The sequence below is a fragment of the Phaethon lepturus genome, unplaced genomic scaffold, assembly GCF_000687285.1.
Source record: "Phaethon lepturus isolate BGI_N335 unplaced genomic scaffold, ASM68728v1 scaffold6347, whole genome shotgun sequence".
NCBI lineage: Eukaryota > Metazoa > Chordata > Aves > Phaethontiformes > Phaethontidae > Phaethon > Phaethon lepturus.
The window spans coordinates 11679-27534 of NW_010551033.1; the positions used below are offsets into that span (position 1 = coordinate 11679).

General features: G+C 41.8%; 1 protein-coding gene across 1 annotated transcript in view; it reads left to right on the forward strand.

The window, feature by feature from the left end:
• Positions 1 to 4807: 4807 nt before the first annotated feature.
• The window catches only part of PHF21B (PHD finger protein 21B), a gene marked incomplete at its 3' end in the record, with an annotated part of 39882 nt that continues 28833 nt past the window's right edge, over positions 4808 to 15856 (forward strand). The window contains exons 1-2 of the mRNA XM_010290725.1: positions 4808 to 4870; positions 8927 to 9019. Coding sequence (XP_010289027.1) covers positions 4808 to 4870; positions 8927 to 9019 — 156 coding nt within the window. The remainder of the gene's footprint in view (positions 4871 to 8926; positions 9020 to 15856) is intronic.

Sequence of the window (15856 nt, forward strand, 5' to 3'; positions counted from 1 at the left end):
TGAGAGCGGTGGTAAAAGCAGAGATAAATTAGATGGTGCTCTGAAAAGCCTAAGAGCCACAGTAAGAGCAAAAAATAGTTTGCTTTATCTCTGCGTGTACTCCTCTGATACTCTCATGAGCTTTGATACCACTGTGGGTTTCCTTGCAAGCTGTGTGGTGTTGGAAGGGGTGAGTATGAATCCCTCAGCAGCAGGTGAGATTTTGCTCACTCCATGGTTTCCAAAGCAGGGTGGGAATTTGAGGTGGTACCTTGCCTCCCGCTGCTTGTCGCTGCCCCGGTACTGGCCCTTGTAGCGGGCAGCGAGAGCAGTTGTGGGCTCTCTCAGTGCAAAAGCATCTGGCGTAGCTTGAGTCATCGTTAATTGGCTGTAATGAGGGTTGGTTTAAATGGTATTGCTAGGGCCCAAAGAAAGGATGGTTTAAAAGATACTGATACCTGAAAAAAGCAACAGGAGTTGTTGTGTTTCTGGTGGTCTACTTCATAACAATAATACATGTGCGTACAAGAGCATGATTAATGAATTCGGAGTGAAGAGAAAGGAAGTGAGGAAAAAACCCCACTTTTAAAAGCTGGAAGAGAAATCTTTAAATTTCTACGAAACCCCAGCTAAATTACTGTTCATACAAAATATGTGACTGAAGTGCAGTTCCTTTGGAATACAATCCGAGTGTGAAACTGAAATATGCCATTATTCCACCAGATTATTACTAATACCATGCACAGTGATTTCACCATATTTTGATAATGAAGAATGATTTGCACAGACTTTCATAGAAGTTAGAAGGAAAGAAAAAATATGTATGTGTACATGTCTTGCAGGAGCCTCAAAGTTATATGCAAGCGCACAGTGCTTCTACTAGTGGGCTATATGGAAAAATAATAGCATTCAGATGTTTAGGTTAGCTAGAGGACAGCAACTATCTGGGATTATTGAGCTAAAGTGCAGCAAGTTTTAAGTCAAATGAACTTGGAGGTTGCATATAGTGCTTGGCATGTATATAAAGCAAGCTCAAGGTTGAATGCAGCATTCAAGTTGTAAAATGGATGTAGAATGGATAAAAAAACCCTGCAATTACTTCAGTGACGATCCATTCAGGTTAAGAATTTTCATCTTTGCTGTTGCCATAGCAATCTGTTCCCCTGTCACTACCACATTAAAAATCCATTCTGTAAAACTGTTGTTGCCAATATTGAACACATAACAGACAAAAACATTTTTTTAATAGCTTAGGTGTCTTATTTGCAACACGAAGAAGACCTAGATCTTCAAGAGATGCACATGTACTTTAAAAAGAAAAAGATTAGTGTTTCTATAATACATTGTAGGAACACAATATTTGTGCTGCAGCATTGATGTCAGTAGAAAATAGTTTGCAAATAATACAGCAATGCAGTGTGTCAGTTGAACTCAAATAATTGAACTGTTCTGCTACGATACAACGAACCCGTGTGTTCCTGAGTTAAGTATTTATTTTGGTAACATGCTGTAGTGAAAAGCTTTTGAAGCTATGTGGCTTTTTAACCTTCTGTTAACTCACTGAGTCTCATTCTCTTCAGTGATTGACTCCAGTGGTTTTATCTGTACTGGTGTAATTCTGGAACGGGAGGAGAGTTGTGTCCCCTAACAGTTTTACATCTAATCCTAAACTGCTCATGTGCTTGAGCTCACCAGTGGGCTCGTACGGATAACGAATTGCAGGAACCGGTCCTTAAGCATTTGTTAGCACGCCCAAATGAGGGGGGAAAGGAATTTGTAACTCAAAGCAAACATAGCAATGGGCTGACAAATATATTTACCCAAACTGAGTAAAATGTAAATATCTTTTGATAAAGTAGAGGTACATATCTGTGTGTGTATATATACGCACGTGTGTGTGTATTAATTCAGGGCTGAAATGCAGAAGTTTGCTAAAATCACAAATGTGCATATACCGTGGATTTAAAAACTCAGGCATTGCCTAAAGAAATCATAACATAATAGTAGGGAACTGAACGTATGGCCCTTAGTCTGATCATTGGCAATGTAAATCTCATCCTTGTTTCTGCGCCAGCATCCTTTTATCCTCTAACCGTCTCTAGCCTTCATCCTTTGTATTCTTATTCTCTGTCCATACCATACTTCTGTGTTTCACTTTTTATGTCTTCTGCTTGCCACTGTCCCCACACTTATATCCCTCAAGCATCTTTCAGAGCCTTGATCTAGGGATGGTGTTGATTAAATGCAGGAGAGGCGTAGGAGGAGAAAATATAGCAAATAGTTACAATGCTATTGGATATTAATAGCAGAATTGAGGGCAAGAAGTGATTTTCTTTTTTAACTGCACTTGGCAATATCTTCTAAATTTTTCATTTTCTTTTGGTTACATGGGAGGAACTGCTTTTTTTTGTCTTTTAGTGCAACTGTGCCCTCCTGCTTTGAGGCTTTTGGGTTGGTTTTCTTCTTTTAAATTATTATTATTATTATTATTATTATCTTCTTAGTGAGTAGACTGACCACTGAAAAAGGTTCTTTCATTTGCATCTCTTCACCTGTTTTTGCAATTCGAAATGTGACCCTTCGGAGCATGCTACTGGATGACATTTACCCAACAACTGAGACTGCAGGTCACCTACACAGTAGGCCTGCTGCGGTTCCTCTCCAAGGGCGTCTGTGGATTACTCAAGCAAAAAAGGAGTTCCTGACATGCCAGATGCCTGTCTGCTTTGTATAGGTCACTGAAGACGAGGGTTCGGAAGCGGTTTGTGTTGCAGCCATGTGTGTTCATTAGCCATTAACTCCTAGGGTGGGTGGTGCAGTGGCTGAGGTTCCTCTTCCAGTCCAGGGCTGGGGCTGAGGCTTGAGGTAGGAGTTAGCAAGGGGTCATGAGCTCCCAGGTGCTTGCCTGGAATAATAAGTGCTGCTGGATGTAAAGCTTAGTGAATTAGACAGTAGGAAATACACCTGATGAACTTGTTTTTATTTGAAAAAAATTCCCACAGATACTAATTCTCATAGATCCTCAAGATAGTAAAACCGGCTCCAATTTATACAATCAAATCAAACCATTCTGAGGCAAACTGAAACTTAGCTCTTCACTTTCCCCCATAACTGCACATTTCAGTGCTCCCTCCACATTGTAGGTGTTTCAAGGGGTCACCAGAAGAGCCCAAGTAGACTTAGATAGAGGAGAGATTTGGAGTTATCTTTGACTTTTATGGACCTTTTTTATTAAAATGCTTAGAGCTGTAAATGTAGAAATAAGAAACTCATTTATCTTGACAAAAGTGCTGCCATAAACTATTCAGCACTCATAAAATAACCTTTTAAATTATTGTTTCTGCTGGTATCGATAAATTCATACAAAGTGCTTAAAGGTCAGGCATTGCCAGAAAAATGTCTTTTCAGCTTGTTAATTAAAGGTTTATAAGAATGTGCACCAGCTTGCTCTTTGGACAAACTGGAAAAAAGGAAGGAGGGAAAAAAAGGCCCACATGGATGAAAATGATAGTGTGGAATTAGTGAGTGATGAGTCTTGGATCCATGGCAAGCCTGGACAGTTTGTGAATGAAAATAGGTGGCACAGTTAACAGAAGGAAAAAAGTTCCCCTTTTTGGGGGGGAGGTAGCTTGATTACTTACCTCTTGCAGCCCATGGGCTTGAGCTGAGGACCCAGCTAGAACTGAAGTGTTGAGTGTGAGCAGTATTCGTCCTCTTACCGCTTGAGCCGGGGGGAGTTTGTCCACTCCTCGTTGCCTGCCCAAGAACATCAGATAAGGACATTTACTTCTTTATTTGCCGGGCAAGTGGGTTTATCTGCTCGTTTATTTACCGCTTAATCTGGAACCAAGCAGTGCTCTGAAATGCGCTGAAAAATGCACCCAGAGCCAACGTGCCCAACCATCCATTCTAGCACCTGCACCTCCTTCATTGCAGAGACTGCAACTGCGATTCCCTGGGTTTTATACTTCACCTCTTTCACCCATCATCATGGAAACGTCCTGGTCTGATCATTAAAATCTGACCTAAATACTGGGCAACTCGGATGTGACTCTATGTCAACAGATGAGAAGAGGTTAACCAGTCACATGGATGAGACACTAGAAGTAAGAAATCTGGCTTGCATTTCCACCTGCACAACAGCCTACCCCTGACCACATTATTTTATCTCTAAATCTCAATTTTTTTGGTCACTAAAATGGAGCCAATAATACTGACCCAGGTGAAGTACCCTGAGATAACAGATGAAATGTGTTACAGGAAAAGTACAGAGGTTTCTGTCATTGAATTCTGCCAACACAACAGCTTGAACTATTTATTGCCCAGGCTGGAAAATAATAACAAAACAATGCAAATAGTGAAACATAAAATAGATTCTTACATATGTCTCTGTCTGAACATACTATAGTGCTATTATTAATGTGAGATTAAAGTTTTGAATTTTCCCTTGGCCATATGATTTTTATACTGAGATTGTTTCCTTGAATATTAAATAACAGATCCTTACTGTAAAACCTATTTGTAAACAGGAGGCTGCATCTTTGTCACTGGAAATTTCATAACCTAAGAATGCCATAATTTGTTTTTGTTCTCTCGAGATCACTGCAGAACTCCTACTTCACGAAAATAAATCTGACTAATTTTTTGAGAGTGCAGGTGACAGAACTAATGATAGTTCATTTCTCTGATACCCACAAACAATACATCCTGGCTTTGTCTTCAAGTGAAGCTAAGAGAACTGTGCAGAGTAGTTTTATGCTGTTTCTTGTTTCTTCTCTCATTCTCATTCCTTTTGGCTCATGAAACATAAATCAGAATTGGCCCGACGATGCACCCAGAGGTTGAGATGAGCTCCTTCCTCACAGGACAGAGGCATTCTGTTCTAGACGGGGTTGGTTTGTTGTTTTTTTGCCTTGTCATTGATATTTGAAGTAGTACAGGAAAAGAGATTTGTTGCTCAGACGTGGAGTTTTTGTGCATCCTACCAACTGATAACTGTATCTCTCTCATCTAAGTGCTGAGAAATTTGACTCTTATCTTTACAGTCAATTCCCGATTTCACTCAGTGTTGGCACTTTGTATTTAATACCTGGTATTCTGTTGGCCAGTTTGAAAATCCTTGCAAGTCCACATGTATCTGTGCGAATAGGAGTATCAGAATGTGTGTTTTCAAGGTCAGAGGTAGTATATATAAAAATGATGAGAGATGCAGCCACACTTTAAGTACAACCTTCCAGAAGAAAGATCTTGTTTTAACTTTCTGTAGAGGGTATATGTGCAGCCCAGGAGAAGTTGTGGTGCTCCGAGTCAGGCTTCACTGCACTGTGAAAGAAATCTCATTCTACATATAAGCAGTGTTGGGATGGAGGGAAAATGTAGGTCATACTTGTGTTAAACGTTCAGTTCCTCTAGTGTGCGTTGGAAAGTTCGTGTTGGTATTCACCTTAAAAAGCAAATAACTGGGCTGAATTAATTTTAGTTGATGCTACTATAAAGCAGGAAGTTGTGATATGTCTAATAAGTGGCAATAGCAGCAGGTGGCAGCTCAAGTTCTCCTTCTCTCCAGACCGCAGGAATTCATCATGTTGTCCTTCCCAAAGTGTGAGGCTGTGATAGGGTAGACAGGGCAAAGAAGTACTTCATTCAGACAGCTTATACTATCCTCCCCATTGTTTTTATTCCATGTGCCACCCTAACTGTGGTGTAAATACCCCCTTGTATTCCTCACTCTGCTGCCACTACCCTTACTGCTGCAGGAAGGTTTTGGCATCCATGGGTAGAAATGCTGCCTTCTCCGTGCCTTCTCCCCTTCCCCTGGCTCAAGACAGAATTTCAATAGAGTATATTTTTCCATGGATAATCCAGGGTACTGATAATCCACGAGTACTCAGGAAAAATCGTCTTGCATGTTTAGAACTGCACAGCTCTTCTTGTTGTTTAAGTCAGGCAAATCTTACGCAAATTTTAATCTTTGCTGAATATATAACATCACACCTCCAAATGTCTCCAAGAGGAGTAGCAGAGTTAAAAATATAAACTCTGTAGGACAAGTTTATTAAAAATATTCTGCATGAAAACGCATGGTATTCTTATCAAATGCTATGGTTAGAATGAAATAGGCTGTTTTACCACTGTCGTTGAGGTCTGAGGAGAACATATCGGCATGGACCTGACACAGTTTCGCTTTCCTTGAGCTGATGACATTATAGTTTCCTTTCCATTGACAAATTTCATGACCAGATTGGGTAGTATTAGCATACTTTATCTTACTGGCTGTGATCTGATACTTTTGTTTTGAGGGGAGTTAAATTTAGAGAAATTCAGTTTAATCTATTTTTCTTTCCTTATTAACTATTTCTAGCAGCCTGGTAAGTTTTTGTGATCAGTGACGCAGTGTCTCTTGCTGTTATAATGACAATCATCTGCTTGCTTATATTGCCATGCCATCCCAGCAGCAATTAAGAAATGTTAGATAGTAGTTATAAAACCTTGCCTTAAGAATATTGGCCAGTTAACCAAAATACGAACTGTAATCAGGGATGAAAGAGGTTAAAGGGGAAAAGTTAGCCGTGTTCTTTAGACCTGTGGCCCAGTCTTAAATGTATAAGCTATCTGTCCATTTTAACGGAGAAAATAAAGTACAAGTTATTTACAGCATCGCAGATCCAGTATTTTAGGAGCCTCGGTGGGTGAGGCTTGAAAAAGAGGTGCCGTTCAGATCATCTGTAACAGAACGCATAAATGTACATCTATAGACATCTGTATTGCTACGGGTAGCTGAAAAGTCAGCAAAGGATTGGGGCTAAGAGATTTTTAGGCAGGGAGGATCTTGTGTGAACTTGACTCTGTATTACAGAAATGTAATTTCCTTCTCTTGGTATCCAACTGTATTCGTAAGGGTTACAGCTAATACTGGGTTAACAAATATCACTTCTCCATCTGCAAAGTAAACTTGGTGTAGAATGCAGCAGTATATTTGCTCATAGAAGGAACTACCTCAAATATAGTGGTTACCATTGAAAGGCATTTAAAGAATAATGCAATCATCAGGTGCAGTCAACACGGGTTCACAAAAGGAAAGCCCCGTTTAACTAATTTGATATCCTTCTATGATAAGGTCACTTGCCCAGTGGATGAAGGGAAAGCGGTGAATGTAGTTTTTCTGGATTTTAGTAAGGCTTTTGATACTGTCCTTCACAGCATCCTTCTGGACAAGTTGTCCAGCTGTGGGATGAGCAGGTTCATGGTTGCTGGGTGAAGAACTGACTGAAGGGCAGAGCTCAAAGGGTTGTAGTGAGTGGGGCTACATCTGGCTGGTGACCGGTCACCAGTGTTGTTCCTCAGGGTTCAATTCTAGGGCCAGTCCTATTCAATATATTTATCAACGATCTAGATGCAGGAGTTGAATGCATCATTAGCAAGTTTGTTGATGATACCAAACTGGGAGGTGCTGTTGACTCTCTTGAGGGACAGGAGGCCTTGCAGAGGGATCTAGATAGCTTGGAGCATTGGGCTGTGATTAATGGGATGAAATTTAACAAGTCAAAATGCCAGGTTCTGCATCTAGGACGGAGTAATGCCAGGCACAAGTGTAAGCTGGGAGAGGAGTGGCTGGAGAGCCGCCCTGCAGAAAGGGATCTGGTTGACAGCAGGCTCAGTAGGAGCCAGCACTGTGCCCTGGCAGCCAAGAGGGCAAACCGCATCCTGGGATGCAAAAGAGGCGATTATCCCACTGTATTCAGCGTAGGTGCGGCCTCACCTTGAATATTGAACTGCTGTTCTGGGCCCCACAATTTAAGAAGGATGAGAAGGTCCTGGAATGCATCCAGAGGAAGACAACAAAGCTGGTGAAAGGGCTGGAAGGAATGAGCTATGAGGAGCGACTAAGGACTCTGTGTTTGTCTAGTTTGGAGAAAAGGAGGCTGAAGGGTGACCTCATGGCTCTCCATACCTTCCTGAGGAGGGGAAGTGGAGAGGGAGCTGCTGAGCTCTTCTCCCTGGTGTCTAGTGATAGGACGCATGGAAATTGTTCAAAGCTGCGCCAGGGGAGGGTTAGACTGGATATTAGGAAGCATTTCTCTACCAAGAGGGTGGTCAAACACTGGAACGGGCTTCCTAGACAAGTGGTCGATGCTCCAAACCTGTCAATGTTTAAGAGGTTTTTGGACAATGCCCTTAACAACATGCTTTAACTTTTGGTCAGCCCTGACGTGGTCGGGCGGTTGGACTAGATGATTGTTGTATGTCCCTTCCAACTGAAATAGTCTGTTCTGTTCTGTTCTGTTCTATTCTATCTCAAATAAGCTTTGAATAAATTTGTTATACACTAAGGGAAGGGTGAGTAGAGAAAATAAATGTGGATAGTAATAGCTTGCTGTGTTGGCCCAAAGGGATATCGTCTTAGCTGAACGTTATGTTACAGTGTGCTGTAGTAGATTCATAGGTAGTTTTCAGTTTAATAATACAGTATTCGCTATTTACTGAGACGCAGTGCACTTCTCTTGTGACCCTGGCTGCCATGAAATGCATCAACTTACCAATGCACATTTTGAAGTGTCACTTGGTGCTTTTCACCTTTCTTCAGCTCTCTTTTGAAAACAGGCTAGTGCCTAGACAGCCTTCAGCCATGGCAGCAAGCTGGTATTTTCTTTGTGTACCAAAAAACTTCACAACAATGAGATGTGTCCTTTGCACTCAGAATTACCAAATGCTCTAAGGAGGCAATAGGCTTTAGTTAACAGTGCTTTGTAGAGAAGGTTAAAGAGAAGGAAGAGTCTCTGACTCTCTAGGCAGAGGAGAGCTTCAAATGGACGGATGTATTATACCCTTCCGTCATAAGTCGGAAAGAGACAAAGAGCTGGAAGGGGGACTGCTGGGTCGGGCAGATTCTATCTGGTGAAGCTGTGCAAGTGTTTTAAGCTGTGTTCAACTGTTTTTCTTCCGACAGACTTTGGGAACTATCACTGCAGTGCCCATTAAGGTTCCTCAGGTCAGCTCCTTGCAGAGGTTGGCAGGACAAGGACCAGCAGTGCTACCTCAGGTACAAAATACAGTTCCAAAGGGGGTTTTGTGTCATTTTATATGTATTCTTCTCTGTTCCTGGCTGTGCCCAGGCCTGGGTAGGTCAGCACACTCATTTTACTGAATAAAGACTCACCAGCGAGTTGAACAGCAGAGTTGTGATTTTCTCCAGTTCCTGAAAAAAAAAGATAATCCATTTTCTACTGGGAGCATACTGAAAAGCACAATGAAAATCTATAAAAATCTTGTAGATTCATTGTGGAAGAATAAAGTACATACAGTGAAATGTAAATTTATGCTTTATAAGATGAATCACAAATGACAGAAGTGAAAATCTGCAAGTCTGTATTTAAAAAAAGTGATGTAAGTATTAACATTCCCGTTCAAGATTTAGCCTCACACATTCTTTTACTAACTTGCTTGCCTTATCTTTGTCTATCCCAGTATAAAGTTTTGGCCCAACTAGCCCAGGTGCCAGACTGAGGCAAGATTGGCTGGCTAGGAATGAAAGGAGAGGTACACTCACAGATCTTTAAAATCTTTTCAAACTGTGTTTTCTTTTCTTTTCCACTGCTGTTTCCCTAACCATACACTTTATTTCCCATTTCAACCCTCTTTCTCAAAATCTGGGATGTCATTTTCAACAAATGCTTTGCTGCAGTTCTGTGGTTTGCTTTTCGGATTCATGATTATTAAGTATAAATATATTTCTTCCTGTGTGAACCTTAGAGGTCTTTTTTGTCATATGTTAAAACTATTATAGCGTTGAAGTCAATGTTGGGTCTTCCTATTGTTCCTTAATTTTTTTCCTAATATTTTCTTAGTGGCAGAATCTAGTAGAAGATCTATGAGCTAAATCTGCCTGGAGGAAGGAGTATTTCCAAGATAAAGTTCTTGAATTCTCTCTTTAAATTATATTTTGTGGAAGGCAAAGTGGTGAACATAAAGGAAGGTTATAGTTTTCGTATCAAGTTCAAGACTTTGCTTTTCAGTTGTTCTTACAGCATAATAACACATTGATTTCTGCCATTTTGGGGTATCAAAGATGAGCAGATTGCTCCTGAAAGTAGATGAAGTTCAAGAGCAGCTGAAAGACCTGTAACAGCGGCTTAAATTATCATTAAGATTATGTTTCAGCAATGATGATGGCATTGCAAATGCTGCACTTAGAGAAGCATCAATGTTCTATACTTTTGCTGAGTAGAAAAGTTTTTATTCAGTCTTAGATTCAATTTTGAAGAATTGGAAAAAGTGGAGGCAGCTGATTTCCTCAACTTTTTGCAAAAAAACCCAAACAACAAAACCACATATCCTTTCTGTCATGCTGTTTAGCTCATGGCAATATTTTTGTTTGTATTTCACTTTGTTTCCTTCCTTTCCTAGCACAGCCTTCAATTTCAGACCTCTTTATGCAATCTCACTTAATACTAATGAAACGCCAACCCTCCCTCAGCAGCCCTTAGCCATAGTTCACTGAAATTTCTATTTCATATAGATAGCATGGGAAATAACCACACAGCAATCTCATTTCTGTCAAAACTAAGAATGAAGTAGACAGCTGTATGTAAGTCCACGTTATCAGGGGTATGTCTTATGTTCTGAGTTTTTTCTGGCTTTTCCACAGGCCAATACCTCCTTCTTCAGCAACAACCTGCCCCATTTACAGGCTGTGTCCTCCTTTGCAGTTTGTCATGGTCTATATGTTCCCCTCCCACTCAAAGCTTACAGAGAAGTTTAAAATTTCCATATTGTTTCCTAGTGGGGACCTCCCTCCACCCATCAAAGCTTTCTGCTTGATGTCTTAAGAGAGATCAAGTTTTCATCTACACGTGGAACTTTTGGTTTCTAACTAAATAAACAAATGCCTTCAGAATATATTTAATATAGCCATAAATCAGAGTGATGTAAAGCTGTCATTCCCCAGATACAGCTGCATACAGGTGATCTGGGAGCCCACTGCAAGTGAGCTGCAGCACTGTGTCACTGTGAAAGCTCTCTTATAATAGCTGTAGTTGAGTGCATAGTCATCTCTGGCAAGTTTTGAGGGTCAATAGGAATCTGTGATCCAGGAGAACTAGAAACTTCAGATGGAAATACAACCACACCAGGAAGCAAGGCCATGTAATTCCATGACGGTATGGTGGTAAAGAACACCTCTTCCCTCTTCTCCCTCATAGCTCTGAGAAAACAGGCACAAAATTAAAAACTATTTGGGAAATTAAGGGGGCGTATAGTATCTTCCAGTAAGAGAAATGTGCAGAATTAAATCCTATCACAGTCCATGTCCTCTCAGCTATGATGCATCAGACTTGGTTACAGAGCAGGCTGGCTGCTAACCTCCCTTTGTCCCCCCTGGGTGGCAGGCATGGCTTCTGTACCTGGCGCTGAGTTAGTGGCACAGTCCTACCGTTCTAGGACTGACTTTCTGAGGGGCAGCTTTGGCACCATCCCCCAAGCGTACTAACAGGCAGGGACCAGCTGAGTTCGGTGTCTGCTAGAACCTTTACTTTGGGTGCCCGTGTAGCAGCAAAGTAAAGGAACATTTTTTTCAAAACAAAACAATATTCATCACTCTACCAAGAAGTTCGTAGTATTTCACAGAAAACGTTAAAGCAGTACAGTGTCCGTACTCATGCGTGTTGCTGTAGCTGAATCTTGTTCTGCAAGATACTGCATCTTCCCCGACCTCCAGCTCTGCCAAGTCTAGCTTTATCAGTGAGTCGTGTAGAGTCCTAGTAGCAATGAAACCGTAGCAGCAAAGGCGTCAGTAAGCCCACCCGCACGCCTGCCTACTTACTCAAGCAGCTCAGTCGAGGTGTAGTTTGTGCAAGTGCAGGGGCAGGCACGGTAGCAATCACCTAAACTGGCTTAATCTTGTCTGTGTGTGCCTCTCTCCTTGCCTATGGAGGAGTGGAAGGCCTGGATGGATCCCTTTTGGGATCCCTGCCATGTTAGGAGCCTGCTTGTCTCTGAGCTGCCCTTCGGAAGTGGCTTCACGCTTAGCCAGACAGCTTGCCCTTCTGTTTCAGGTGCACGTAGATAAGTGGGATTAATCCAGGTCAGTGTCTGCATTCTTGACAGCACACCGATTGCTACCTGACATTTCTCCTTCTGGCCAGTCTCATAATTTCTTTGGGATTTCAGGCTCCCTTTAGATGTAGACGTAGGCATGAGAGGCATGAACATTGCCAGGCTAGCTGGAAAGAAACAGGGGACTCCTCCATTTAAGGGCCCCTCATCACATCTAAAGGAGCTTTATATTTTTGATGCTTTCATTCTCCTCGTTAAACAGTGTGCTGGTTTTGGCTGGGATAGAGTTAATTTTCTTCATAGTAGCTAAGATGGGGCTATGCTTTGGATCTGTGCTGAAAACAGTGTTGATAACACAGGGATGTTTTAGTTATTGCTGAGCAGTGCTTACACAGAGCCAAGGCCTTTGCTCCTCACCCCACCCCACCAGCGAGGAGGCTGGGGTGCACAAGAAGCTGGGAGGGGACACAGCTGGGACACCTGACCCCAACTGCCCTAAGGGATATTCCATACCATATGACATCATGCTCAGCATATAAAGCTGGGGAAGAAGGAGGAAGGGGGGGACGCTCGGAGTGATGGCGTTTTGTCTTCGCAAGTAACGGTTACGCGTGCTGGAGCCCTGCTTCCCTGGAGATGGCTGCGCACCTGCCTGCCCGTGGGAAGTGGTGAATGAATTCCTTGTTTCGCTTTGCTTGCGTGCGTGGCTTTTGCTTTCCCTATTAAACTGTCTTTATCTCAACCTACAAGTTTTTCCACTTTTACCCTTCCGATTCTCTCCCCCGTCCCACTGTGGGGGGAGTGAGCGAGCGGCTGCGAGGGGCTTAGTTGCCGACTGGGGTTAAGCCATGACAGACAGCCTCTTTTGATTTATCTCTGTGCAGTCAAGCAGGAAAATACCACAGAAGTAAACTGAGGCACTTAAAAATACTCACATAAAATAATACATACAGCTTTCTCATTTTCCACATTTGTACAGATACTTGTCATTTGTTTTGTTCGTTTGAATGGGTTTATGATATGACCCCCTGGGAGCTCTTCCGTATGGGGAATGAAGTTTCAAAATCTGCACATTCACAAATGGCAGCAATATCCCTTCACTTAATGCAGAACTGCTATTAAATGGTGAGCAAACAAACATTAATTACAAGTTCATTGCACAATACAAACAATATTTCTTTAGGCATTCATTATTTGCCAAAACAAGCCTCTTTGGCAGACCTTTTCTCTTTTCTTTTCTCCCCCCCCCCCGAATGTGAAGTTATTTTTGTTTTCATCAAGTATATAAAATTTCTGCTATGAGCTGTGATGTTTGGGAAGTTAATTCCAGATAGTCTTTCTCTTCTTACTTTGGCCTTTGAGGTTTCCAGCTGGGTGACATGTTTTGAAACTGCAGACTCTCCGCTGAACTCTGAGAAGCAAATCCTGGAGGTTCTCTACTCAAACATATGGGTGATGAACTCGCTTACTCTTCAGCTGTTCCTCTGCTTTATGGCACCCATCAGCTGTAAGGAGGGGGTGGCCTTATGTCGGGCTGGGGCTCCGATTTCCAACTGCAGTGCAGACAGTCTGTCTATTTTGAACTGGTTTACAGAAAAATTTAAGTCACGCTGTAGCCACCTGAAGGCACGTGGGAAATCTTATTTTCTGTTCTTCGAATGGAAGATTTTAAATGAAACGGTGACGATATTAAAATAAACCTCCCATTTTGTTGTCAGTAATTTGGGCCCAATCCAATTCTCTTTCAAATTAATGGAGAGACTGTGATTATTTGAATAGCAGTTAAATCAGATTATAATGCTATTTCCCTGACCTATTTTTCCAGTCCTGGGTGAAGGCAGGGCTTGGAATGTCTTTGCTCATGACACTGCTGATTAGGGCAGAGCAGAGAATCACGTAGCAGATGCCTGCGGTGGAGCTATCACGCAGGTTAGTGGTGAAAAGAAACAGGTACGCGCAACCGCTTTAGATGAAACACGCGTGGTTTTCCATCGACTCTAGCCAGTCCTGCTGTCAAGTGCTGCTCATTTTTTATCTTCGGTAGTGATTTTAATATGCATAATTTGGTAAGGTCTGCATTCGTTCACTGGGCTGCAGGTTGCTTTGGGACCGGGGCTGTTTCGTTACCGTGTGTTTGTTCATCAGTGGGTACCGTGTGAGCCCGGACAGAGACTGCGGTCTCCAGATGTTCCCAAAACTTAAATGCGCGTTCTCATTTTTTAAATTTCTTGTCATAGTTCTCGTGAATGCAGTTCCACTGATAGCTGCTCCGCCTCTCTTCTCGTGTGTGTACCAAAAGTAGCCACTACTCCTGGATTCCCCGGTGACAGAAGTAAATCTGGAAGATTTCTTGAAAGGAAAATGACTCCTATAGACAGAACCCAAGTTGTGTGATGCCACTGTGTACTGTAGAAGAAATGTGTTAACAGACTGGCCTGTGGCAAAGTCTCTGTTTGCATCATAAGTCTAAAAAAGAAAAATAATTATTATTTTTAAGTGTAACGTGTTAAGACTGTGCGTAGCCATTAGAAAGTGGAAACATATTACTAAATGCAAGTCAGCCTTCTGTGAAACTAGAAAAGAAGCTAGCAGATATATGTGTTTGTGTAAAAAGTTACACAGAATTGTGCAGTGGAGAGCCATGAGCACTTTATTGTTTGTTTAAGGAATAATTGAATTGGGTAAAGTTCTTATTACAATGTCAGAGGAGAAAAGGACTATAATCCCCTAAGGGATGTCATGCACCTTTCTGGTATATAACCCGCAGCGCTTTCAGGAGGCTGTGTTGGAATGCTAGTGGAGGAGAAGAGAGATAATCTAATTCAAGGTAACTTAATCAGCATGGTATATAACCAAGCTAAGGGTTTCGCAACAGTATTTAATATTCATTGACTGTATGCGTGCAGAAAACAGACACAAAATTGCTTTTTCAAAAGAAAGGTTTGCAGAGGCTTGGCTGAAAATGTAGACCTTAATAAATACAGTTGTTAATCTGTTTTATTCTATATAAGCTTTTATACTTTTATACTCGTCACTGTATTTGAAGCACCTTCCGGTAATGTGTTAAGCACAAAGATTAAAATCTGTTGTGAGCTATTTCTTCCCTCATCCTTTCCCTTTGGGAAGGAGCGCGTGCAGCTGAGCATTCTGGTTAGGGTTCCTTTTTATCACTTTGCTTATTTTTAATAGGCATGCTACTATTAATTGCATGCCACAGTATATTTCTGTCAGAGAAATATAACATGGAAAATGTTTATTGTAGAAAGTGGCGAGATTGGTGCCCTTAATCCGTAGAGAAGAAGGTCGAGATGCCTGCCTTTATGAACATCAGCCTTGTTGTAGAGACTCCCTGCACCACAGACACGTGGCCACCTTGGCCATTTATACTAAGCCTTTACAGGGAGAGCTTCGAAGATTGGGACGAAAACATGGTACTTTATTGAAAGGTCTGTGGGAACCTGAGTTATGCACTAGCGGATAGGTTTGTTAGGTAGCCTGCGTTGCTGAGAGATGCATGGGCTTGTTGGAGCATCTGGAGTGCTCCATGGTATGTATTTTACACTGCCGTGTTGAGTGCAGCCAAGACAGATGAAGGTATGACTAAGGTGATGCCATAAGAACATCTGCAGTATGGACAAAGATGAACACGTATGGTCCATCAAGCGGGACTACACCCAGACGCAAACTTTCCAAAGTATCTCCCTCTGTTACCTCTTTCTGAGTTTCAGTGTCAGTTGTCTGTTCTTAATGAGAGAACTGATTCTTAAGACCTTCAGATCCAATCAGGGTCGTGAACATTTTGACAAAGACTTCCAGGGAAGTCAGA